This window comes from Cercospora kikuchii (genome assembly GCF_019650295.1).
Source record: "Cercospora kikuchii DNA, contig_00007, whole genome shotgun sequence".
Lineage (NCBI taxonomy): Eukaryota > Fungi > Ascomycota > Dothideomycetes > Mycosphaerellales > Mycosphaerellaceae > Cercospora > Cercospora kikuchii.
Window position 1 is genome coordinate 46,529 of NW_025408588.1, and position 25,882 is coordinate 72,410.

The 25,882-nt window shown below is 52.8% G+C and overlaps 4 protein-coding genes across 4 annotated transcripts; 2 read left to right on the plus strand and 2 right to left on the minus strand.

Annotated features, from left to right (window-relative positions):
• Window positions 1-439: 439 nt before the first annotated feature.
• CKM354_001012200 (uncharacterized protein) lies at window positions 440-7,178 on the minus strand (the record flags this gene model as incomplete). Its single annotated transcript, XM_044805573.1, has 5 exons — window positions 440-1,033; window positions 1,093-1,266; window positions 1,329-6,402; window positions 6,455-6,615; window positions 6,675-7,178. 5 exons carry the CDS (start codon window positions 7,176-7,178, stop codon window positions 440-442), a joined length of 6,507 nt encoding a protein of 2,168 aa, XP_044661508.1.
• Window positions 7,179-8,215: 1,037 nt separating this feature from the next.
• CKM354_001012300 (uncharacterized protein) lies at window positions 8,216-20,731 on the plus strand (the record flags this gene model as incomplete). The annotated part of the gene is made up of 1 exon (XM_044805574.1): window positions 8,216-20,731. One exon carries the CDS (start codon window positions 8,216-8,218, stop codon window positions 20,729-20,731), a length of 12,516 nt encoding a protein of 4,171 aa, XP_044661509.1.
• Window positions 20,732-21,570: 839 nt separating this feature from the next.
• Window positions 21,571-23,919, plus strand: CKM354_001012400 (uncharacterized protein; the record flags this gene model as incomplete). The annotated part of the gene is made up of 1 exon (XM_044805575.1): window positions 21,571-23,919. The coding sequence occupies one exon, from the start codon at window positions 21,571-21,573 to the stop codon at window positions 23,917-23,919; it is 2,349 nt and encodes a 782-aa protein (XP_044661510.1).
• Window positions 23,920-24,396: 477 nt separating this feature from the next.
• On the minus strand, window positions 24,397-24,893 carry CKM354_001012500 (uncharacterized protein; the record flags this gene model as incomplete). Its single annotated transcript, XM_044805576.1, has 2 exons — window positions 24,397-24,773; window positions 24,833-24,893. The coding sequence occupies 2 exons, from the start codon at window positions 24,891-24,893 to the stop codon at window positions 24,397-24,399; spliced, it is 438 nt and encodes a 145-aa protein (XP_044661511.1).
• Between the last annotated feature and the right edge of the window lie 989 nt (window positions 24,894-25,882).

The following is a 25,882-nucleotide window of genomic DNA, read 5'->3' on the forward strand; positions in this document are numbered from 1 at the left end:
GCTCTCCAACGTGAGCCGAAGCAGTGCTGATGCCACATATCGTTGGGATCGCCTGAAGAAGAGCGTTAAAAAGTGTTGGTGCAGGCTCGAACTGTGTACGTTGAAGGAGTGTGGGTCAAGCAGATCACAGAACGCACGGAAAAACGTAGGTCCGTTTGGGCCACGAGCTACGCCAAGACTACGGATGAGACGAGGGGGAGACATCCATGTACGGCCTTAAGGCACCATGACAAGCCGCCGATGAACAGTGCGACTCTTGAGAACAACTAGGGATGACGGACGCATTTATTTCACGCTCAAATAATCACAAGTAGGGTCTCATCAAACGAAAAGTGGACAGAGATTGAAAGAGAACATTGATCAAAGCTGGAGATATTTCTTCTAAGTTCACAAGTCCTGTGTGCCTTCCGAAACTATACGGCTTATCTCCACCCGCTTTCTACGAAGCGTTACCGGGGGAGAACACAAATTCTGCCAGTGCCCTGAGGTTCGGCATGGTGAGAACTTGATTCAGAGCCACTTCATGCCCCGTCTCTCGTCGTATCCAGTTCCGCAGCTCAACAGTGACCAAAGAGTCCAAGCTGTACTCGACGAGATCGATATCAGGATCGACCTCATCAGCATCCATCACTGCCAGAGTTGCAACTCGCTCCATCAACGCCGGCAAAAACGATTCGGCATCGCTATACTTGCTGGAGCCTTTCATGGCAGACGCCGCGTTGTCCTGTTGACGCAGTGCGGAGTACATGTGCAATCGCTCGCCAATCGCGGACATGTCTGGAGATTGCTGATCTCGCACAAAAGCGGTGGCTCGGACCGCTTCGTCGTATTGACCGGTTTTGCAGGCGACGATGGCTTCTTCGATAAGGTGTTCAATCTGCGGCATCTGCAACCAAACGCCTGTATTTTCACGCATTGATCGAGTCATTCCGTTGTCTAGTGCATAGCCTGCGTCTTCGATCATAGGGAGCTGAATGGAGATGGCCGGGAGCCCTTGCTCTCTTCGGTACGCCGAGAATGCTTCCAAGAAGGTCTAGATCGATCTAGTCAGCCAAAATTCCGCGCAGGGGCAGTTGTGAAGAGTGGATTTACCGTTGTGCCTCCATAAATGCTCTGCCCAGCATTTCCTGTCACGCCAGTGATCGATGCCAGGGAGATGAAAAAGTCGAGCTGAGGAAAGAGCTCATGCAGATGCCAAGCAGCATCGATCTTGGGCGCAGAGACCTTTTGCCAGTCGTCGAAAGTCGTATTCGTAAGCAAGGCGTCCTGTGCGATGTCATTAGTAGCAATTCATTTGACATTGCATGTCCTCAATCCTGGTGACTTACCCGAAGATACAACGCTCCGTGGATTACGCCTCGAACGGGAGGCAGGCCATCAAGGCTCTCCAGCGCCTCTTCGAGGCTTGCTCTGCTGGCCACATCGCATGCAACAGCTCGAACGCTGGGGTGCTTCTGCGTCAGTTCGGCAATCTCAGGCCTCGAAGATCCACTCCTGCCTAGCAAGACAATGTGTTTCGCTCCATGCTCGAGCATCCACAATGCCAGCGAGCGACCAATTCCTCCCGTGCCACCAGTGATCACGTAAGTCGCCTTATCAATCAACAGCTTTCCGCCAGCTCTAGGAGGCTCCGCGAGAACGGTATCAGTCGGTGATACTTTGACCACGACCTTTCCAATATTGTCACCTGTCTGCAACTTCCGCAGTCCAGACGCAACATCAGAAAGAGGGACTTCAGTACCAGCAATGGGGAGGATACCACCTGACTCGAGTCTTTCCGTTATGCTTGCGAGAAACCGTTGAGCTTCTTGCGGTCGCTTGAGCAGTCTTTGCCTCAGATCGACGCTCGTGAAGGAGATACATCGTTCAAATGTGCGGAGTCCCATGTAGTTGTTGTCGAGGATATCCTTCTTCCCGATCTCCACGAATCTGCCGAATTCGGCGACGATATCCAAGGTGCGTTCGAGCAGCGCTCCACTAAGAGAGTTCACGACTACATCTACGCCTTTCCCGCCGGTTGCAAGCAGGATCTGGTCATGGAACTCTGGCGTTCGGCTGGAGAAGATGTTCTCTTCTGGTATGCCCAGAGTCTCGTGCAGGAACAACCTCTTTGCTGGAGTGCCGGCTGTCGCGAAGATATTGGCCCCGAGCAATTTCGCGATGGCGATGCAAGCTTGCCCGGCTGCGCCAGTGGCAGCATGGATCAAGACGGACTCGCCCGCTTGTAGGCGAGCAACGTCTTCCAAACACCAGATGGCCGTGCTGTACGCGACAGAGAGCGTCGCACCTTGAGCAAAAGTCCAGAGATCCGAGAGCTTTCCAGCATACAGGTGGGACATGCGGACATAATTCGCAAAGCCACCCTGCATAGAGGAGTAGAAGACACGATCGCCAGGCTTGAAAGATGTCACGTTGCGGCCAACCATTGCCACCGTGCCAGCTCCCTCAAGACCCGGCTCATGCCAGGGCAGCGAACCAAGAACAAGCAAAAGATCGCGAAAGTTGACGCCGACTGCCTCGACCTTCACTATGATCTCGTCATCGCCAAGTTCTTGAGCGAGAAGATCGATGCGACGGAAATAAATGGAGTCGAGGCTGCCAACGGAGTCGACTGTCATTTGAACAGTATCTCTGATCGACATCTCGCCACTTTCACCGAGCGCCTGAATGCGCTTTTCGATCTCTTTCTCCTCGAATCCAAGAAGTTCCGCGGCATTGGATGTTGGGACGAGTCGAGGGACAAGAACCTCGCCATTCGAGAGAACAAATTCTTGCTCCGAGTGTTTTGTCCCATCAATGCCAGATAGTCGACCAGCAACGTTTGCCACTGCCGCAACACCTGCATCGTCGAGACTGACGTCTTTGACGAGCAACAGAGGCCTGGACGCGTCCTCGAGACGTAAACTTCGGAGAAAGCCTATCATGGTGTGTGCCTCCGGCCTGCTGTGCTCCGGGATGACCCAAATGATGCCCGCGCTGCCCAGGAGTAGACGACGCATCGTCTCGAAAGACTTCTCGTCGAACGTCTTCGTGATACTCTCAGATCCATTATCGATGAACATGAAGTAGGAGCTCTCATCTGCAACGAGATCTTGATACGGCACGATGCGGGCGCTGTATCCAGGAAGTTCTCTCAGACGGTCGGATAGCTTCTGCGCAAACTCGTCGTCGGCTGCGTCTTTCAGAACGCCACTCACGGTGACTGAGATGCTCGGTCCTGCGTTGGCAACCTGCTGGAAAGCCGGCTGGAGGGGTGCGAGGTCCCACCTATAGCTCTCTGCCTTCCCATCGCCGAGGAATGGATTTCGCTTGACTCCAGAATTGTGTCTCGAGGTCAAATGGAGGAGCTCAGCCACGGGCGTGAGAGAACCATTGACATGAGCAAAAGCGGTCGTGCACGAAGTCAAACTGCCAAGCTTCTTGTCTTCGCTGATGAGACGAGTGACAACAGTGATCTTGGAGGACTCAGTGACAGGCACCTTGTCGAATATTCTCAGTTGTCGACAATACACAGGGATCAACCCCTGCATGTCTCCGTTCAAGGTCTTCAAAAGTCCGGTACCATGTAGCAAATTGTCGCTCGTTGCGATACTAGTTGCCAGATTGAAGTCGGAATCTGAAGGTATAGACATATCCAGATCTTTCATCTGGATCTCGAACACTGCAGTATCATCCGACCAGGCGACCTGGGTGATGAGCGCAAAGCCAGGCCCATAGTCCAAGCCTACGCCTCTCATGGTTTTGTACGCACTGTCCGTGTCAATAGCTTGTAGATCGTCACGATGCAAGAGCTTCGCAGATGCTGCACTGTCCGGGTTGTTGATCTCTGTAGAGGACTCGATACTGACTTGACCCTGAGCGTGCACAATCCATCCTTGCTTGTCGGTCCATGTCATGACCTCAAAGGTCCACCATGTATTTGACAAGGTATTTGGGCCAACTGCAAATGGAGTGACCTTGGTCGTTAGGTCGATCATCTCCTCTTCCGCGATCTGCAGTCCACGCTTGGCGTGGAACTCTCGCACAACGAAGGCGCCTACTGCAGCGTTGGGGCTGACACTGCGCACAGCCTCGAATGCAAGTGCAAGGTAGCCGGTCATGGGAAAAAGGACCTCGCCTGCGATACGATGGCCCCTCAGCCAAGGCATCTCGTCCAGTGTGAAGACTTGTCGGAAGGACCGAGACTTTCCTTCATTGTGTGGGCTTGCCCATCCGAGGAGGGCGTGGTATGCGTTCCCTAGTCGTCTTGAATGTTTCGTTGTACGTGAAACATGTGCATATCGCTCAGATTTGTCCCATTCGTATCTGGGCAAGTCTGTGACCACGCGACACTCGCTAGCATCGGTTTGATTGACAGAGGCTAGATCGAGACTGATACCGTGGGTGAACGCAAGTGCTGCAAATGCCATGATTGCATCATTAGATTCTGTTCCCCTGGTCAGGGTCGGCATGTAGGTCACGTTGGCCGAAGCTTGAGAATTTCCCAGAGCATCCAGTGTTTGCTCGAATGGTCCTTTGAGTGCCGGGTGAGGTCCAACTTCTATCACGATGTTCGGAACATATACGCGCGATGTCACAGCTTCCGAGAACATTGTCTCGATGGCGGAAACCAGGCGCACAGGTTGGAGAAGATTCCTCACCCAGTAAGACGGATCGATCGCATCTCCAGTCTCGACCTGACCGGACACTGACGATACAAAGACCACGTCACGCTTCGCAATGGGCTGATTGCTCCTCTCAGCATAATATGGCTTGATATCTTCCAGGTAGGATTCTGCAACCGACTCCATATGCCGTGAATGATAGGCAACATCCACTTTCAGCTTCCGGGCAAACAGACCTCTCGACGTTGCTGTTCGGTGTATTTCATCGATAGCGGTGGCGTCTCCCGACAACGTAATGCTGCTGGGGCTGTTGATTGCGGCAATCGTGGCGTATCCAGAGTCACTGCAGGACGACAAAAGTGCAGTGGCTTCCTCTACACTTGCGCCAATGGCCATCATAGCGCCGCGTAGGTTATCATTCTGCGATGCACGCGTAGCAGCTTTACCTCTGAAAAAGGCAAGCGCTAAGGCGGTCTCAAATGATATGAACTCGGCGGCATACGCGGCTGCAATCTCCCCACTCGAATGGCCAGTGACAATGCTCGGAAGTACAGTCCAAGAGCGAAGCAGTTCCACCAGCGCCAACTGCACGGCAGTACAAGCAGGCTGGCTTACGCTGGCTTTGTTGACATGCGAGTCCTCAGCCGATCTGCTGAGCTCTTCTCGTAATAGCCATGTTGATCCAAAGCTTCGCAATACTTTCTCAGCACGCTGCAAAGCAGAAGTGAATATGGGGTGCTGCTCCAGTTTGATGGCCATCTGAGCCCATTGCGCGCCTTGCCCAGTAAATATAAAGGCTGTTGTGACCTTCTTAGACTTTGTGAGCTTGTCATCGCTCGTTTCCAGGCGCATGACTTCATCTCTGAGCGTCGAGAAGCTGTGGGCTGAGATTGCCGTTCGATGCTGAAAGTGGGTGCGGCGTTGTCCAAGAGTGTAGCAAATATCCTGTAATGATTCAAGCGAATGCTTCGCCTGATTCTCAAGGTATTCCGCAAAAGATGCGAGATACGCGCGCAAGCTGTTCTCTGTCCTTGCAGAGAACGTGAATAGAAGCTGCCTTTGTGCAGTGAGTCCAAGGCCGTTCTTCGAAATTGATGAGTGTGTCGTTCCCTTTGCCAGATTTTCGATACTGCCATTGGTATCCAGTAAATATGAGCGACTCTCGTTTTCATAAGCTTCAAGAAGAGCGGAGGCGTTGGCTCCACCGAAGCCGAAGTTCGAGACGCAGACCCTTTTCGGTGCGTCTTGTGGCCACGGCTGTGGACTCTTGAGCACCTTCAGCATGCCAGTGTCTGCCACCACTGCATTAGGAGAATCAAAATCGGCTGTGGGAAGAATGATGCCATGCTGTAACATCATGATTCCTTTGATGACGGCGAGCAGCCCGCTAGCATTCTCGGCATGTCCAATATTTGATTTGATGGAGCCGAGGAATATCGGGTTTCCCGGTGATCGATCGGCGCCGAAGACTGTGGCTACTGACCGAGCCTCGATCGGATCACCTACCAGCGTCCCTGTACCGTGACCCTCAACGACCGTTGTTTCGGCGGGATTCCAGCCAATCTCTTCGTGGACACGGCGCATGAGCCCAATCTGGGCATTCGAAGATGGTACAGTGATCCCATCTGTCCTTCCGCCATGATTACAAGCTGTATTTGCGACAATAGCTTGAATTGGATCATTGTCAAGAATGGCCTTGCGAAGAGGCTTCAGCAACAGACAAGCTGCGCCATCGCCACGGCCAAAACCGGAAGCTTTTGTGTCGTACGAGTAGCTTCTTCCTTCAGGCGAAAGAGCACTGTTGGCGATCAGTGGGACTGCAAACACTGCAGAAGATTGCGGACACTAACCCCATGGTATCTAACGTAACCCACATCGCCGGTGTCATAGCCAAGCTGGATGCAACCACAAAAGCCGACTCGCATTCTCCAAATCGTAGGTTCTGCACAGCCAAGTGCAGTGCAGAGGAACTGCTTGCACATGCTGCATCAATTACCACGGAGGGACCACGCTAGAAAGTTCGGAATCAGCATGGCTCTGCTCGTCTACGATTGTAGAGATTATGCTTACAACATCCAGGAAATATGACAATCGATTCGCAAACATGCAACAAGCAGTGCCAGTAGCGGTATACTTCGATGTCGTGGGCAAATCGGCGATCAGCTCGAGAGCAGTGTCGACATTTCCGTTCGCAGCAAAAATGCCTGTATCGGAGCCGGCAAGGTCATTGATTGTGATGCCAGCATGCTCTGCTGCCTCGAAAGCACACTCAAGAGCCATGCGTTGTTGCGGATCCATTTGCCGAGCCTCATCTGCTCTGAGATTGAAGAAGGCAGGCTCGAAAGCGTAGGCATCATCCGGGAGAAAATGGCCTCCCTTGGAGGCTATACAGCCAGCCTTGTCTTTATCGGCGTTGTAAAATGCATCATGGTCGAATCGTTCTGCGGGTACCTGCGACCATGCGCATTTGCCTTCCTCCAGATACTCCCATAAATTCTTGCGACCTGTGCCTGGTGCTCTATAGGAATAGCCAATGACCGCAATGGGTTCTCTCGCGTTGATGTTATCCTTCATGGTCGGGGAAGCTCGAGTCACGTCCAGTCTTCCGTGTGGTATACAATTGAGAAATGGGTCGAGGCTAGAGGTCAGCCTCTTAAGAAGTCGAACCGGATGTCGTTCGAGCCCGCCAGCCCGACGGACATAGGCAAGGCATCGCTGCTCCGTGGTAATCCTAGCGATGTGCTATGGTGTGCCGGCGAACACATGTTTGGACCACATGTTCCATAATCGGCACAGGATCGGAGAATCGATGGCGAAGCTTTACGGTCTAATGGTAGCCGGGAGAAGGCTGGGTATCTCGCGGCTTCGACTGAGCCATATCGCTGGCGAGTAAGATGCGACGTAGAGCACGTTCGAAAGTGTGCAGGGTAACAGCGAGCGATCCGCCTTGAAGCAAGCGCCCTCACACTATTTCCATGTCGATTGTGCCGGTTTTCTGTGGTATGAGTGGTGATCACTCCAAACGAGCGGCAAGAGATGTCGTGGTGGCACTTGGACCCTGCGGAGACGGGCTGGGCCGCTGCGGACCGAGTTTGGCGCCTTAGCACTTCGTACCTGCGTGAGACTCCGGCGTTTTCGTCGAACGCGCACCATCGCTGGCGACATAGACATAAGCTCATATCTACTCCGTAGCGCCCACGTGCTGGCGGATCGGCTAGCGCTGACGCAACGACCGAGAGGCACACCACTCCCCACTCGGGTACGGCGCTTTCACCAACAGCTCAGATGGCGCGTCCACTGGACCTTCGCCGGCTGGCTGACTATCTTACTGATCGTGGACCCGGGTGTCTATGGTGTCCGCACGTGTCTAAGGAGGTGGGCTGATAGCGCAGAGGCTAGTAGAGATGTTCGCCGAGCCCTAGAACTCAGCCTAGCAGGTGATGCGTATGACCCATGTGCTACTAGACAGTGAGGCACTGCCTTGTCCTGCCACTCCTCCTTCTCACATCAGAATCAACAGTGTTCGCAATTGATGCTACAGGTCGACAGATACCAACAACGACAGAGCCAAGTACACAGACTATAATTCCAGACAAACCCCAGACGCAATAATGGAAGGCAGGCGAGATATACTTCAACGCTTGGGAGACGAGGCATTGTTGGGAATTGCAGCAGCGTGCGAAGTGGAAGTCGATGCTGTCGAGGACGTATATCCTTGTTCGCCATGGCAACGTGCAGCTATTGCTGGATCGATGAAGCAAAGCAACACCTTCTTCTTCCGCTCCATCACAACGATCCCTGCAGACATGGACCCAGACCGAATCTGCGAGGCTTTCCATACGATAATGCGCCGCAACGCTGTGCTGCGCACCCGAATAGTGGACCTTCCCGCAGGCATTTTCCAGGTCGTTCTGCGGAATCCACCAGCTTTCGACCGAACGGCGGACTTGGAGGAATACCTGCGATGCGATGAGGCGGAGCAGAAGCAGATGGGCTTAGGCGCGCCTCTGCTTAGACTTGCACTTATCGAGCGCACCTTGGTCATCACGATTCATCACTCCATCTATGATATTACTTCTTCGAAAGCATGGCTGGAAGATGTAGCAAAGCAGTATCGAGGGCAAGCCGTCGAACAGAGAACGCCATACGAAAATTTCATCGACTATCTATCGACCATCAATGAGGAAATGGCTCAGGCGTTTTGGAAGGGGCGATTCTCAGACACACCAAGCATTTATCCCGCGCTTCCAGAAGGTCACGTACCGCTCGCAACAAATACTACCTCAAGAAAAATTGCGTGCTCTGCGCTGGCAAGCCGCAAAGTCGCAATGTCTCAGATTCCATTCTACGTCGAAGTAGCATGGGCGATGGTGGCTTCGACATATACCAGTAGCGACACTATCGCCTTTGGCCAATTATTATCGGGCCGGGTGCCGCGGCTTCGCCAGCTTGCAAACACACTGGGACCAATCGCAACCACAATACCTGTACAGGTCAAATTGGACTCTAGTACGACCATTGCAGAACTCATCAAGATTCGCGCTCGAGAACGCCGCCAGGTGAATTCTAACGATGCGCTACATTATGATATGGCCAAGATCCGTGCCGTCAGTGAGGAGGCACGGGTTGCATCGTCCTATCAGACCATTATCAATGTTGATCCGCACATCGCTGAAGGGCGTGATGGAGAAACAGGTTCTCAGAGCTCACTTGTTCAGGGTCTGGCACCCTATTGCTTGTCCCTGGCAATCCAACTCGCAGAGCAACATGTCGTTGTGGATGCCTCCTACGATCCCCGCGTCATGGACGAACGACAAATACAGAGGGCCCTCCATCTCTTTGAGTACTTCCTACAGACCCTGACTAATTCTCCTCCGACGCTGAAAGTGGGAGACATACCACGCGTCAGTCCACAGGATCTCTCTGAACTGTTCAGCTGGAATTCGACCTTCCCAGAGCCGGTGGAGCAGTCTTTGCATGGCATTTTCCAAGCACAATCTTCGCTCGTACCCCAAGCGAAGGCTGTTGACGCATGGGATGGGTCTGCAACATATGCAGAGCTGACCGATATGACTACCCGCCTAGCAAAGCATCTAGTTCGCAAAGGACTAGTCGTGGGCGACCGGGTTGCTGTCCTTGTGGACCGGTCCCTACTTGCTGTGGTGTCGTTATTAGCAGTTCAGAAAGCGGGTGGTTGCTGTGTTCCAATCAACATGACCGATCCTCTCGTTCGCAAAGCGCTGGTGATTGGTAAATCGGGCGCGAAGATTGTACTGACATCAATGAAGGAGATATTCGAGACCAGCAATGAGGGCGTGGAACTACTGCGAATCAACCTCGATGCCATTAAGGAATTCCCACATTCTCTCGAGATCGAATTACCAACTGTCTCGGCCAATGAGCTGGCGTACCTGCTCTTCACTAGTGGAAGCACAGGCACACCAAAAGGCGTCATGCTGGAACATCGCAGTCTCGCTACTGCGTTGACATCTTTGCGCGAACCTTTGGGTCTGGCTGTTGGAGATCGGCATTTGCAGTTCGCATCTCTCGTATGGGACATCAGCCTCTGCGAGATCTTTGGGGCACTTCTATTTGGCAGCTGTGTCTGCATTCCGTCAAACCAAGATCGCGAGTCGGGGTTAGCTGCTTATATTCGTGACCAGCGCATCGATTTCGCCATCTCGACGCCAACACTGATTCGTACTCTCTCGCCGTCGGAGGTACCAGCACTCCGAAGAATTACATCAATTGGCGAGGTGGTTGACCCCAACGCCGCTTCAATCTGGGGAGACAAGATCCATTTCGTCAATGCCTGGGGACCATGCGAATCTTCCATAATGAGCACTTGTCACAAGCTTACTCCGGATGCGCCGTTCCATGACACCATTGGTCGGCCACTGGGCTGCGCCGTTTGGATCACGGATCCTGCAGATCCAGATAAGCTTGCTGCCATTGGGTCAGTGGGAGAACTGCTAGTCGAAGGAGTGACTGTGGCCAGAGGTTACATGGATGAGCCCGCAAAAACAGCAGCGGCTTTTATCCAAACACCAATCTGGGCTAAGAAGCGATCTGTCCAACCGGCGCATCCTACAAGGTTCTATCGCACGGGAGATTTGGCAAGGTACTATCCAGATGGAACCATATCCTTCATCGGCCGACAAGACAACCAGGTCAAGATTCGAGGAGTAAGATTTGAACTTGATGAGGTGGAGCACCACATTGTGTGTCAGTCTGCTACTGTACGAGACGCAATGGTCACGGTGCATTCATCTGCGGCAAGCCGCAAAGACGTGGTGGCCATTCTCTCCTTCAATGATCATTCTCTCCCGAGCGACGTTGCACTGGGTGAGATACCTGGCGATCATCGCAGCACTGTTGCCAATTACCTGAAGACTGTACAAGCGTACATTGACAGACGGCTGCCATCCTACATGGTTCCCAGGTACTGGCTTGTTGTTCAACGACTTCCCCGGACTGTGTCTGAAAAGCTTGACCGCACAGCAATCAAAAAGTGGGTAGCAGAGCAAGATCCGTCATCCTGGCTTCCACCGGACCAGCGACATACCGAGCCACTCGACGGCCTCACCTCTGTCTCAACTGCCCGAGAGACTGCAATGCGAGCAGTATGGTCATCAGTGCTTTCCATTCCGGAGTCACAGCTTCATAGAGAGAGGTCTTTCATCGCGCTGGGAGGTGATTCTATAACTGCAATGCAGGCAGCCACGAGGCTCCGGAAGGCGGGCTACAGGATTTCTGTGGCATCGCTACTGCTCAGCAAGAGTCTTGCGGAAGCCGCTGAGAAGGCTGAATCAATCGCGGGCAATACATCAAAGGTGAATACCTCCGACGATGTAGCACCTGTCGCAGATGCCGGGCCTGAAGGCATTAGCACAAACGAGATCGATGAAGCCACGAGCGAACGTCTCACGCAAGCCGGGCTCACTGCATCGGAAGTACAGTCTGTGTTGCCTTGCACGCCAATGCAGGAAGGTATTCTATTCGCGCAAGCAAGGGGTACTGAGGGAACTTACCTGGATCGGATTGTCTTCAAGGTCACTTTTGCGCAAGGCCAAGAGAAGATCGACGTCAAGAGACTGGGTGACGCTTGGAATACTGTGTGTTCTGCAAATAGCATACTGCGAACGACTTTTACGAGCGGCTTACTTGACGATGGCGCCTTCCAGCAAGTCGTCCTCGAGGAGAATGAGCCCGAGGTTGCATATTCTCACGTGTCCTCGCTCATGATCAGCGATTCAAACGACACAGCCGCCCTTTTGGAATTGCCCAGGTCGATGTTCCAGGATGGGCGACCTGCTCATCACCTCCTGCTCATTGAAGCCTCAGAGACTTTGGCCTACATGGTTCTGGACATCTCGCATGCGCTGGCCGATGCGACATCGATCTTCTTGCTAGGAAGGCAGCTAGCTTACGCATATGGGATCGCGACCCGTCTTCCCGAGTCCCTCGATTTTGCACACTACGTCTCTCACCTCAGGAACTACGACGAAGCCTCGTCCCAAGCCTATTGGCGGGAGTACCTTTCTGGCGTACGTCCATGCCTCATGTCGTTACCAAGCGCTGCCTCAGAGACATCTGGTTCGACGAATCTTCGTGGAGCCATTGACGACTGCATTTTGAACGTGCCAAGAATAAACGCCTTTTGCCACGAGAATGAGACCACGGTCGCGAGCCTGCTTCAAGTCGCTTGGAGTCTGGCGTTGGGACGCTACACTGGCTGTCCCCGTGTCTGCTACGGCTATGTCTTCTCCGATCGACACTCCGTGGATGGCGCAGCTGAGATTGTTGGCCCACTCATATCGATGCTTCCGGTGAAGTGCGATATCGTGTCTGACAGCATCTCTGCACTCCTTGCTACCACGCAAGAAGACTTTACTCGAAGCATTGATCACCCTCACTGCTCTCTACACGCCATCCAAGGTTCCTCATCCACGCCTCTATTCAACACTGCTTTGTCTATCCAGAAATTGCCACCACAGAATCTGGCCGAGGAGAGCGCGGCGATCGAGATCGAGATTGCCGCTGTACACGATCCCACCGAATATGCGATGGTTCTCAATGTCGCTTATGATGAAGATGTGATCCTATGCAGGCTGAATTACCAAAAACAGCAGATCTCTGATTCTGTGGCGCACGAGATCACGGGGACAGTGAAGCGCGCGTTGGCTGCGATCATGGCTGGGCCTGCGAAACCTTCGCTCTCGGTACTTCGCGAGATCACGCCGCTTCCCGTGAAGATGACTCCATTCGACTCCTTTGACAGCAAGACCGCTGACGAAGTCCGCCGCCTAGCAGCAGCACAATGTGAGCTTGTCAAGAGCGCTGTCGAGGACGTCTTTCCCTGCACGGCTTTGCAAACTGATCTCCTGGCTTCTTCAGTCCACGACGCCCCTCAAAGCATGAAGCAGTACGTAACTCCGGCTGACGAAGAGACGCCCTGCGATGATCTGTGCGCGGCTTTTGAAGTGGCATTGTCATCTATTCCAGCTTTGCGCACGCGTATCGTCAATCTCAACAGCCATGGACATCTGCAGGTCGTAACGAAACCTCGCCCGCAGTGGGCTGAAAGCGAGGACCTCCAGGAATATCTTGCATGGGACCAGGATATTGGCGTCCGCTATGGAGGCCAGCTATGCCGTCTTGGAAGGATTGAGCAAGAGGATGGCCACGAATTCGTCGTGCTGTCAGTGCACTCGGCGGTTGCAGATCGATGGACAGTCCGCAAGTGCTTCGACATCGTCGATCGAGCGTTGCGAGGCGAGAAGAGTCCGAAACTGTTGTCGATGGCTGGCATTGTCCACTCGCTGAACGATGCAAATTTGACAGCAAACGGTGTGGTCAGTTGGGCAGCTCGACTTGAGCATCATGGCGATGCTGCTCGTTTCCCTACAGGGTCTGGCGTCACCCAAAGAGGATCTTCAGAGATATCGACTGCAGCTCTTGTTCTCGATAACAATCTCCATACCGTGCAGAACCACTCAGCATTGCTTCAGGCTGCCTGGGCGCTCTGTTTGTCTAGGCGAACCGGTCAATCGAAGGTTTTGTTCGGTGTATGCACCGATGGCCGCGACTCGCCCTGGATGAATGCTGGGAACGTCAGTGGAGGACTTGGCACTGTTCTGCCTTATGCCCTCAATGTATCTCATGAGGATTCTTTCCAAAAGCTGCTAGATGCAACGACCAGGTACTCGGCAGAAGCTTCCATGATTACGCACAGTCTCCCCGGCTACCTCTCTGGACTTGATAAGGCAGAGAAAGAGATGACTGCTCACGTGCTGAGCATAAACCAGCGAGATACCCAAGAACATGGACCTGTCGCCAGTGTTGTCAAAGATGTCCACACAAAAGACGCAGATCTTTGCAGCTTTGACTTGATGATCGATTGCATCGTGGGTTCGGAAGCGACGACAATTGAGATGAGGTCGATCGCCAATATCCTCGATGCCCGTCAGCTGGATGTACTGATCCACCAGTACGAGCACGCCATCAAACAGATGTACGAAGCCTTACAAGAAGAGGGCTCAAGGAAGGTATCGGCTACTCGAACGATGAGCGACTACGAAATAGAACTGCTCCGACAGTGGAATAGCAGAAACATCAGCACAGAAGAAGGATGCCTTCACACGCGTATTGCACATGTCTCCAAACAGCAAGCGAACGCTCCAGCCGTCTGTTCGCTGGACGCTGAACTCAGCTATACACAACTCGACTCTCTGTCTGAACGTGTTGCTCGCCGCTTGCGCGAAGTTGGAGTACGCGAAGGACAAGTGGTACCATTTCTGTACAAGAAATCGGCATCCCCAGTAGTCATCATGCTCGGAATCTTGAAAGCGGGCGGGGTAGTACTCGGACTGGACTCAAAATCTCCGACAGAACGTCTGCAGGAGATATGTCGAGATGCTTGCGCGTCTGTGATCATTTGTGCTTCAGAGCTACAACGCCAGGCTGAAGCGCTCTCCTCTTTCGCAGGAATTTTGACTCTGGATCTCGACATGATCTGGAAGCTGCCAGAGTCTACCGAAGCGGCTGCTATCGGTGGCGATCCGTCGAATCTTGCCTACGTGATTTACACCTCGGGAAGCACAGGCAAGCCTAAAGGTATCAAGGTGCGACATTCCAACATCATGACTAGCTTAACCAGCCATCTCGAACCCTTCGGCATCAACACGAATACCAGAATGCTGCAGATCTCCAGCTTTGCTTTCGACATGAGCATAGTCGAGATCTTCCAAACATTGCTCGGCGGAGGCTGCATTTGCGTCCCTACTGAAGAGGAGCGTCTGCACGACGTCGAGGGTGCCGTTAGCCGAACGCAAGCCAATTTCATGTACACGACGCCATCTCTTGCACGACTGATGGACCCATCTAGGGCCTCGACATTACAAACGCTGGTGCTAATGGGAGAAAGTCTTACCATGGATGCGGTCGAGCTCTGGCACTCAAGGCTTCGACTCATGGCATGTTATGGTCCTGCAGAGACTGCTGCGCTCTCCAGCTGCACTGATGTCCGCTTTGACCAGATCTCTAATCTAGGTTTGCCGAACGGCTGCAAGTACTGGGTTGTCGATGAGAACGATCACAATAGCCTCCTTCCCGTGGGGCGCGTTGGCGAATTGCTCATTGAGGGACCAATCGTGTCGGCTGGGTACATTCAGGATGTCGAAAAGACGGCAGAGGCTTTCATACAGAGTCCCACATGGACTGACGCAGACCTGCTGATGAAGTGTGATCGCACTTTCTACAAAACTGGAGACCTGGTCATTCAGAACGCTGATGGGTCAGTTGCCCATTGCGGCCGCAAAGATCTCCAGGTCAAGGTTCGTGGACATCGGATAGAACTGGGTGAAATCGAGCACCATATCAGGAAGAACTTTGTGGATTGGCACGCCACTGCACAACTCGTCCGCCCTCAGGATGATGCGGAGAACGCACTTCTTGTTGTCTTCTTGACAGGAACGAAAGGCGGTTCGCATGCCCGTGCGGACAGCCCACAGCTCCTTGGGCCGGTGCCAGCCCTGGCAAAAGCTATGCGCAAGATTTTGTCAGGTTCCCTTCCACCATATATGGTCCCAGACATCTTCGTTCCGCTATCGATGGTTCCCCTGAACGCCTCTGGCAAGACAGACAGACGCCTGTTGAAGGCTCTGAGTGAAGCGAAGAATGTTTCAGAATTGCTTAAGTACTCTGCGCTCATTGCCGATCGCCCGTTCGACGGAGAAGTAGGAACGGCTGTGACTGAGGCTCAGACGCACTCTCAGCCGCTTTTGACACCAGACGAATTGGTTCTGCGCCAACTTTGGTCGGACGTGCTGGTGCTTCCTGAATCTTCCATTACCAAAAGTAGTGACTGGTTGGCCTCTGGAGGAAACAGCCTGAAAGCAATTCAGTTGGCAGCAAAGGCACGACGACAGAAACTTCCCATCACAGCTGTCGATGTTATTCGACATCCCACCTTGCGCGACATGGCACGCCTACTTTGCGAGAAACAGCCACAGACAAAAATTGAGTCGACGCCTGCAGACACAGCAGTGGTGAAACCTTACTCGCTCTTGTCCATCGACGCCGCTGTTGCTCGATCTCACGCTGCAAGGTCTTGCAGCGTCACTGAAGGTGAGATCGAAGACATCTACCCTTGCACTCCAATGCAGAGAGCCATGATGTCGCAAACACTGCAACGCTCCGGAGACTATGTAGCACAGTGGAAGATGGTCCTTCCAAAGCATGTCGAGCCATCGCGCTTTGCGAAAGCATGGACTATGGTTTCCAGACACATGCCCGCCCTTCGTACAAGCGTTGTGGATATTCCGGGCCAAGGACTCGTACAGGTGGTGCACACGCCTTCTTTAGTCGACGAGCTCCTGCCAGAGGACGGAGACGCAGATGAGTCTGGAGCGGTCGCCGTTATCGAACTTGGTGCTCCCTTGAGCCAGGCGCGACTGAGGAGGTGCAGGGCCACCAGCAAATACCAATTCGACTGGACAGCTTTCCATGGCATTTATGACGGATGGTCTGCTTCACTGATACTGGAGGCGCTGTCGACGGCGTACAAAGGACAGGATCTCCCTTCGTTCACGCCATTCCAGCCCTTTGTCGAGCACACCTTGTCCGTATCCCACAATGCCAAATCTGAGGCATTTTGGCGCAAGCAATTCGAAGGAATCGAGGTCACGCACTTTCCACCACTTCCTGAGCCAAGCTATCTGCCCCGACCAGATTCTGCCTTCAGCTACGATGTTGAGAATCTTCATTCCCCGACCCAAGGTGTTACTTTGCCAGTCGTCCTCCGCGCGGCTTGGGCGACATTGCTTGCAAGCTATACAGGCACAACCGAAACGATTTTTGGCGTGGTAGTCAACGGCAGAGAGATTGACATCGCTGGCATCGAGCGAATGCCGGCGCCGACGTTGGCCACTGTGCCTGTGCGAATCGCTGTTCCCTCTGATCTTACTGTCGGGCAATTACTTGGCAGGGTACAAAAACAGACTGTTGAGATGCTTCCTTGGCAGCAAACGGGTCTCCGCCAGATTGCTAAAGCCAGTCCAGAGTCGGAAGAGGCGTGTCGCTTCCAGACATTACTTCTCGTCCAACCACAAATCGACAAGAGCTGGCAAACTGCTAATGGCGAAGCGATCATTGAGTCAGTAGAAATCGGATCGAAATCAGCTGCTGCGCTTCTCGGACCCTACGCAATCGTTCTGGAGTGTGAACAGCATGAAGGTGGAAAGCTCCATTTCAATTTCAGCTTCGACGCGAAGGTGATCGGCGTTGCACAAATATCTCGTATTGCCCGCCAGCTGGCGCACATCCTTCGCGAGATGTGCCAAGTCGCCAACAAACAATCTGAGGACACCACGGTAGCCATGGTCAAAGCTGCCGGAGATGGAGACCTCCAGCAGATCTGGCAATGGAATGATTCGGTTCCCGAGACGGTAGATGAATGCGTTCATCATCTCATTGCCAAGACCTTCGAGAGACAGCCAGACGCCCCCGCAATCTGTGCTTGGGATGGTAGTTTGACATACTCAGAGCTAAACGCCATGTCGACACAGCTTGCGCAGTACCTCGTTCAGAGTGGCGTCGGACCAGGAAAGGTTGTGCCTCTGCTCTTCGAGAAGTCGATGTGGAACCCAGTCGTAGCTTTGGCAACAATCAAAGCCGGTGGCACATCACTCATGCTCGATGCTTCCTTACCAAAAGATCGGCTTGCCACTATACTGGAACAAGTCGATATTACAGTGCTTCTTTCGTCGAAACTGCAGTACCCGTTGGCAGAGTCGATTTCGGAAGGTGCTCCAGTGATCGTGGTGGACCATGAGACTATGGTGACTACTGGTGTCTCGACTTCACCCCTCGTATCTCCACGAGAACCCTCAAAGCCAAGCGATACATTGTACCTCTGCTTTACATCTGGCAGCACAGGTCGGCCTAAAGGCATCATGACCTCGCACGCAAACTTCTCGAGCGCCCTCCGACACCAGTCTCCCCATCTGAACCTCACTTCAAGCAGCAGGGTCTTCGACTTCTCTTCTTACAGTTGGGATATGGCATGGTACAATTTGCTACACACTCTTTACGCTGGCGGCTGTCTCTGCATACCAAGCGATTCAGAGCGTAAGGAGGATCTCCCGGGAAGCATGATTCGACTCAACAGTAATTGGATAGCGACCACGCCGACAGTTGCTAGTCTCATCGACGACGACGCACTGCAGAATCTGGCCCACATTGAAGTGGTGGGCGAGACGCCGGGACAAGAGTTGCTCGCCAGACTCAAACAAGGGGACCGACTGCGGCATCGCAACATCTATGGGCCAAGCGAGTGTACGGTCGTTGCTACTGGATCATCAGACATGCGCGACTCCGCTCATATTGGCTGGTGCGCGGGACTCGTTCCGTGGATCGCAGATCCTGATACTGGAAACCACTTGACACCAATAGGCTGTGTCGGTGAGCTGTGGTTGGAAGGACCGCTCGTCAGTCAAGGGTACATCGGCCAGCCTCAACTGAGTGAGGCGTCGTTCGTGGACACTCCGCCATTTGCGGCACAAGGCAGCCCGCGAAGATATCAGCGAATGTATCGTACTGGAGATCTTGTGCGGTACGAACCAGACGGCAGTCTCTCATTCTTGGGTCGCAAGGATGCTCAAGTCAAGATTCGAGGGCAGAGGCTGGAGCTCAGCGAGGTGGAATTTTACTGCAGGCGATTGCTTAACAGTCAATATGGGCATCAAGCTCAGGCGGTCGCAGCTGAATTGGTGAAGCCTCACGCTTCTCGAAAGCCTGCGCTGGCATTGTTCATTCTGCCAGAAGGAGCACAAGATATGGCCGAAGAGGACGTGATCCGCCATGTGCAGTCGATGGTGATGGGACTTGATACTAGACTTGCTGAAGTGGTCCCAAGCTTCATGGTACCAAGCATGTACCTCCCACTGAGGGACGTTCCAATCAGTGCAACGGGCAAGCTGGATCGTCGTGAGCTTCGCAAGCTGGGTCAGACGATCGAACCAATACAAGAGACAAAAGGTCAGCCAGTGTTTGCAGCACCGGCAACAGAAAAGGAACGCGTGCTGCAAGAACTCTGGGCAAAGACACTTGCGCTGCCAGTATCGTCAATTTCAGTCGACGCCCGTTGGTCAGACATCGGGGGCGACTCTCTCACTGCCATGCAGGTGATAGCTGCGGCTCACAAGCAGCAAATTGAGCTGAAAATGGGCGATCTGCTCCGCTTTCAGACCATTCGGCGTCTTGCAGCGGCCGCCGTCACCGATGACAACGAAGTCGACGAAGTGATCACAGTCTTCCGTCAAGTGGAACCTGTTGAGCCTGAGGAACGCGTAGTGCTCTCTCCTGTTCAACAATGGTATCTTGACAACCACTCCTCCGCCAATGGCTTCGACATTACAGTGTACCTCAAGCTCAAATCTGAGACAACGCCTCAGATGGTACGTACTGCCATCGAGAAAGTAATAACACGTCACGAAATGCTTCGAGCTCGTTTCGAGCGAGACGAGCACTCGCGATGGACGCAGTACTTCCACGAAGACCATGAGTCTTCGTACGGATTCCAAGTCGCAACAGCAGTCGCTGAAGAAAACCGCTTGCCCTTGATGCAAGACTGCTGCCAGAAGTCAAATCTCCAGGAAGGACGATTGCTGTCAGCGATATTCTTTGACGGAAGCCCTACGAGCTCTGGCCAAGACCTGTTCGTCACTTTGAGTCACCTTGTCTCTGATTACTGGAGCTGGCGCGCCATCGTGCAAGATTTGGAGCATATCCTTGCTGGAAAAGAATTTGAACGTGGAGCTCCGACCAGCTTTTTGACGTGGGTGCGTGCTCAAGAGCGATTCGCGAAAGCACATTTGAATGAAAGCAGTCCCAATTCTCCTCGAAGCCAGCTGACTCGAGAAATGTCTGGATACTGGAAGACGGCGGGGAAGAGCACACGAGTAGTGGAGAATGTCCACATCAGTGCCAAGGAGACATCAGCCATCGTCGACTACTTCGCCACAAAAGTGCAAGCTCGACCAATCGAGATCATCGTTGCCGCTCTGACTGCCAGCTTTGCTCAGGCTTTCCCGGATCGTGCGAAGAGCCTTCCACCTTGCTACTGCACTTCCAATGGACGCGACGCAGGCGGTGTAGATCTTTCACGCACAGTAGGCTGGTTTACGAGCGTCTTTCCGGTCCAGGTGGAGCTGCCGGAAGGCGAAGAAGTCAATCTGCAAACAATCGTGCAATCATCCAAAGCCGCTCACAGCGCCTTACCTCGGCACAGCTGGTCACATCTTGCTTCGAAGTACTACTCTCCTCAGAAGCAACAGAAACCTGATGAGGAGGTGTATGAGCTGTTTCTCAATTTCCTTGGAGATTCGATGAAGTCGTTGGAGGACAAGAGCGATTCGATGTTTCAGATTCGACCCACGCCTGAAGGAGCTCGTTCGCCGGCGTCATCCGATGAGTGGAGACTGGGAGCTATTTTCGAGATTTCGGGGCATATTGCGGAAGGAGGCTTCGTGTTCTCTGTTGCTTATACTTGTGAGGCTGAGAGGGGACAGAGGTTCGTGAGGTGCTTGAGGGAAACACTTCATCAGATGGCCAAGTTGGCAGATTAGATAAGAGAATCACGATGCGTGACAGTGGCAATTTTCAAAGAGCTTTCGTTCTTCATATGCCTTCTTTCATTGCTTTGATGGATTGTTACCTCGCATGCCTCGATTTTTGTCAGCAGAACAGATGAAGTCTGAATAAAGCTTGACCACTGCAATATGGGAAGGCGGGCTTGGAGCTTGTTCATGTCTTGGCAATGCAATCGGGTACTGCCCTGCCACAATCTTCAGCATGAGTATTTCCTGCCTCGCATCTGTTCGCATCCATTTGGCCGCGGCAACGAACAGCACCGTCTGAGCGCCTACAGTAGCCGCCTCCCACCCTGTCCCCAATGGCGTTCTCGATGGATGCACCATCGCATCTTATCTCGGATCCGGATCTTCAAGCTTCCACGAATGCTGGCCAATGAACAACACACGTGTCCCAACATTGGGAAGCTGAAGGCGTGCTTTGGGCGCGAAACTGGCGGCCATAAACGCCCCTTCACATGGCAAAGGCCATCGTTTCGACACGTGCATTCTGCTGCGGACAGCCAGTTTGACTTCGCCCCCGTGTGATGAAGAGGCCGGCACTGCATCGGCAGTGCAGTGAAGCAGGCATCTGCCACATGGTATAGGGCCCGGTATGGCCAGTTTCGCCGCCTCATCATTTCATGACCGCGCAATAATTCCACTTTCCGAGCTTTTCCGCCATACACTGCCAAATCACATTGACTTCTGAATAGATCCATGGAATAGCCTACGGCGTCTTCTGCTGTTTCTAGAGCAGTGGAATACATAGCTAGAAGTGTAGACACTACACTCGCCAGCGCACGAGGGCCGTGCGATCCGACATCTCGCCGAGCATGAACTCCCCACTGCTGTCGAGGAATGATGTGCTTACGCTGGCTCAGACGGCATGCCGAATTGGCAGGGCCTTTGCGCATGGCAAAGACAGTGACCCGGTTGAGTTTGCCGAGGTGGAGAGAGCGTTGAACTGCCTTGGCGGAGTTCTGAAGTTAGTTGCTGGGGCGCTGCACGAAGAGGACAGTGTCTTATCCCACGATGGTGATGAAGTAAGAGGCGCGATCAACGAGATCCTTCAGTCTGTTCGGAAGACCCTCGCATCCCTGGAACGCTTTGTAGACCGATATCAGGTGATCAAGAAGAAGGATACTGGCCATGGATTCGTGGTGGAACGGACCTGGAGTCAGATTGTGCTTGAGAACTACAAGACATTCAAATGGACCATTCAAGGCTCCGACATACAGGCGCTGCAGGAAGTGCTCCTGATGTACACGACTTGTCTGGACTTGATTCTACAGGCTCTCCAATCACGGACGCCGGGAAGACTTGCGGCAACTGTTGTACCGATAGCGCAGAAGATTGCGCCGATCCATGAGAAAGGCAGTGGAAATGGAAGCCTCAGAGAGGCGCTCGATGAAGTCCAGCAAGTCATTGTGCGCCTCACGAGCGGCACTGAGTCGCCGAACCCGCACGAGACACAAATGAGGCCAGCGTCCATTCAAGAAGACGTATCCGCCTATACTCCATCAATCTCAGACATGTCGCTCAATGAAGACGCGAATCATGGCGATATCAACTCTCACATCTCGAATGCAAGTCAGCGGCGACTTCATCAGAGGCGCAAGCTGGATCAAACGTTCTTGCATGCTAGCTCAACGTTGAGCTTCACTTCAGATGGCAACCTCACAGCGGCAGACGCGCTTCAGCAAGCCATTACTGGATCACGAACATCTGGCTCGAGTTCATCACTCAAGCCACAACACAGCGCGTCAGGGAGCAAAGACTTGTGTGCGTCGCCACAAGATAGCGCGTACGAGGGAGAATCCTCGTGTAGAACCTCGTGGCGCAGAGACTCGGCGACATTGCCAGCCCTATTTCGAGCATTGGAAGAAGATTCTCGAGCGACCGCAGGCAGCACTCGAAGTCTGAGTACAGAAGAAGGCGAACCGCCACCCTTGCCGGTGAAGAGTAAGAGAAGGTCAATGCCACCACCATTGCCTATCAGAAGATCAGCGCAGCGCGTCGAACTTGATGTGCTTCCGCCGCCCGCAATTGAAAGCAGTCAGGAGAGATCCCGTGCTGCCGCGACACCATACAGCGCCTCGACGGAACTGCGAAGAACGCACAGCGGCGCCGATGGAGACTCACCAGATAACAAACCAGCAACCAAGACCGCATACCGGCAGACCATCCACATCGAAGCGAGCGACATCAATGAACGTAAAAAATTCGAAAGACAGCTTTTCCGCAACTCTGCCATCCTCTGCGATGTCCGCGGCCGACTCGTCGAATACGCCCAACACAATCCAGAAATCTCTGACATGCGCTACAACGTCGAAATGAAACCCGCCTGCAAAGAATTTCGGATCCTCGTCATTCGAAAACGAGAGAACCGAGAATACGGAGGTACCAAAGTCGCCACATCAGTATGGTGTCTTTCCGACGATGATAAAACTCGAATCCAACAGAAACTATCCGAGACCCAAGAAACAGTACCCTACTGCTCATACTTCGAGCCCGAAAAGGTTTCTCTGGCAGGAAACACAGAAGAAGGCGGACAGATCTTACTGAAGTTCCACAGTAAAGAATGGGGTGCGCTGCTCCAAGCAGAAAAGTCAACCAATTGGGTGAATTACTACTTCGCCACTGAAGCCGATGCTGTGACATTCCAGTCTGCAGTCTTTGGGCGTAAACTCCTCGGCTCTTTTCGAACCACGAAAACGACTGTCATCCACGAAGGATTGAAAGGAGCTTTTGCATTCGAAGAACAGTTTGCACACATCGAAATGCTCAGGTTGTGGGAAGAAGACGGAGTGGAAACACCGGGTGCTACCGGAGGCGTCATGGCTTTGATGCACATTTCATCGAATTTCGGAGAAGGGTGGGCGAGATGGTGGATTAATAACAGTCGACAGCATGTGAGGATCAAAGAGGATGGGAGTAAGTTTGTGAAAGTGAAGGGGATCGATGTCACTGTGGCGAGACCCGGTGCTACTGCACGGCAGGCTGAGAGAGCGAAAATTGCAAGTATGGGAGGCATGGTCAACGCCAAGGCGGCGGAGAAAGACGCTGTGTTGAAGAAGGTCGGTGGGATCAAGATTGAGTTCAAGACTGAAGAGGAGAGGAATAAATTCGTCGCAGCTGCGAAGGAGGCGCAGACAAGGTCGCTGCCGTTGCCGGAGTTGTAGTATGACTTCCGGAAGCATTATTGGGGCGCTTGCTGCCGACCATGAATTGGTTTGATTTGCCACGATGGGCCTTGGCATCTGCATGGTGCGCACTGATTGAGGAGCTGCCGCTTGCCCTGGTTGCGACTTGAATTGGATCAAAATATCCCATGGTTTTAGTGTTCAGACTTCCTGGCGCTTGGCTGTGGGACAGACAGTGTTCAAGAATGGGGCTGCAAGTTATGGACAGGGCATGGAGATATAGTACTGCCTCGCGCAGACAGCTGACACGCTAAATTGTATGCTTACTCCACACAGCCGTCCCTATTCTACTTCTTCCATGTTCAATGCAGCGTGTGGAGATCATGCGAGAAACAGCAAGGCTTTCATTTCGTCGTTTCTGTGTGCTTCGTCGACTTATATACCTAGACCTGCGCAGTCGACAGTAACATCATCCGACAATTAGACGCTACGAAGAAACCCATTGCCACCCTCAAATCACTGCTTTCCCAGCGCCAAAACTTTGTCCAATTTGTTTACAAGTGTCTGATCGCCGCTTACTTTGATCTTGCCCGCGGAGATAAGTTTCTGTGCCTCGGAAGGATTCTGGACAATCTGCTGAAAACTTGTAGTGTCGAGCTCAAAGATCACGTCAGGTTTCTCGCCTCCTGGTGCGCGTCCTTTTCCTGCTTGACCATGTTCCTTCGCTTCAACATACCACTGTCCCCCTCCGTCATCGGCAAAACCGAACGTTTCATCACCGGTGATAATGAAAGCATATCCGGCATTGATTTCCTCGATGGCCTGTTGTTTCACGATGTCCGAACTGGAGAGCTTGTCGGCTATTTTCTTGAAGGTCGATGAAGGAGGCTCGACTATGTAGCGACAGATTTAGCAGACTGACAGACGCAGGTCCAACCTGGTGGGAACTCACTTGCAACGAACGACTTATTATTGATCCCACGACTGGACACTTCTGTACCCATAGAAGACATGGTGATGTCGTTTGCGTGCTGTTCTTCTTCTGTATTCTGAGACACGCTATGCGTATGGTTCCGATGAAGAGAAAATTCCAGCTTGTTCGTTCCTAGAGACGAATATATATGTTTGTATTCTCAGTTAGCTGACGCAAATAGCAATTTGCTCCCCTAGCTCTCGACATGCATGGCGCATAGCTACCGCATATATACTGTACCGTGGATGTCCGATCGATTTCAGACCCATGAAATAGCTGGGGCATGCATGAGGCGCATATTGAAGGATCATATACTTGTATACTTAGTGTAGACTACGAAACAAGTGGCGAAGAAAGGGTTGATTCCAGCGAACGTTAATTCAACGAGCTCATGTAGCCCCGGCAGAGGGATTCAATGCCCTAACAGCTGTTTGGCAACTAATGCTGACGATGTAGGCACTCGCGGAATGCAAGATGCATCAGCACAACGTAGACGGGATGACTCTACGGATGGAACAACAAGATCGGCATGTTGCCAAGTACACATTGTGCTACTTCGTCAAGAACTATTCTGGCTGTCCTTGTGGCAAATCTTCCATCATCCAAAACGGCGATCCCTTGCTCATGCCGTAAATTTCCATGTGACAGTTGCAGACAATCCTCCACAGACCCTGTTTTGGTATGCTGTCATTGCCAGATATCTTGATCAACCCACTTTCGATTGATGAACGCATCCTCTCTGCACTGACTGGTCCCAAATCCGAGGAGAAGAACGTTGGATTTTGGAGAGTGACATCGGGACTCTTGCACTCTGTCGCTAGATCGGTGGCCCCGCTGCCAGTTTCATCCGCATCTACGTGCCACTGTCCCGCTGCAGCATCGGTGAGATCATACGCGCATGAGCGGCATATGGGCTACGGATATGGATCACGGGGCTGGGAATCGCTATTCGGCTACAATGATCAGTGAGGAACGCAAAAGGGTTCGAAGGGATCCCGGTGGTCAAGAAGTGGTTATGAACGGCGCTGC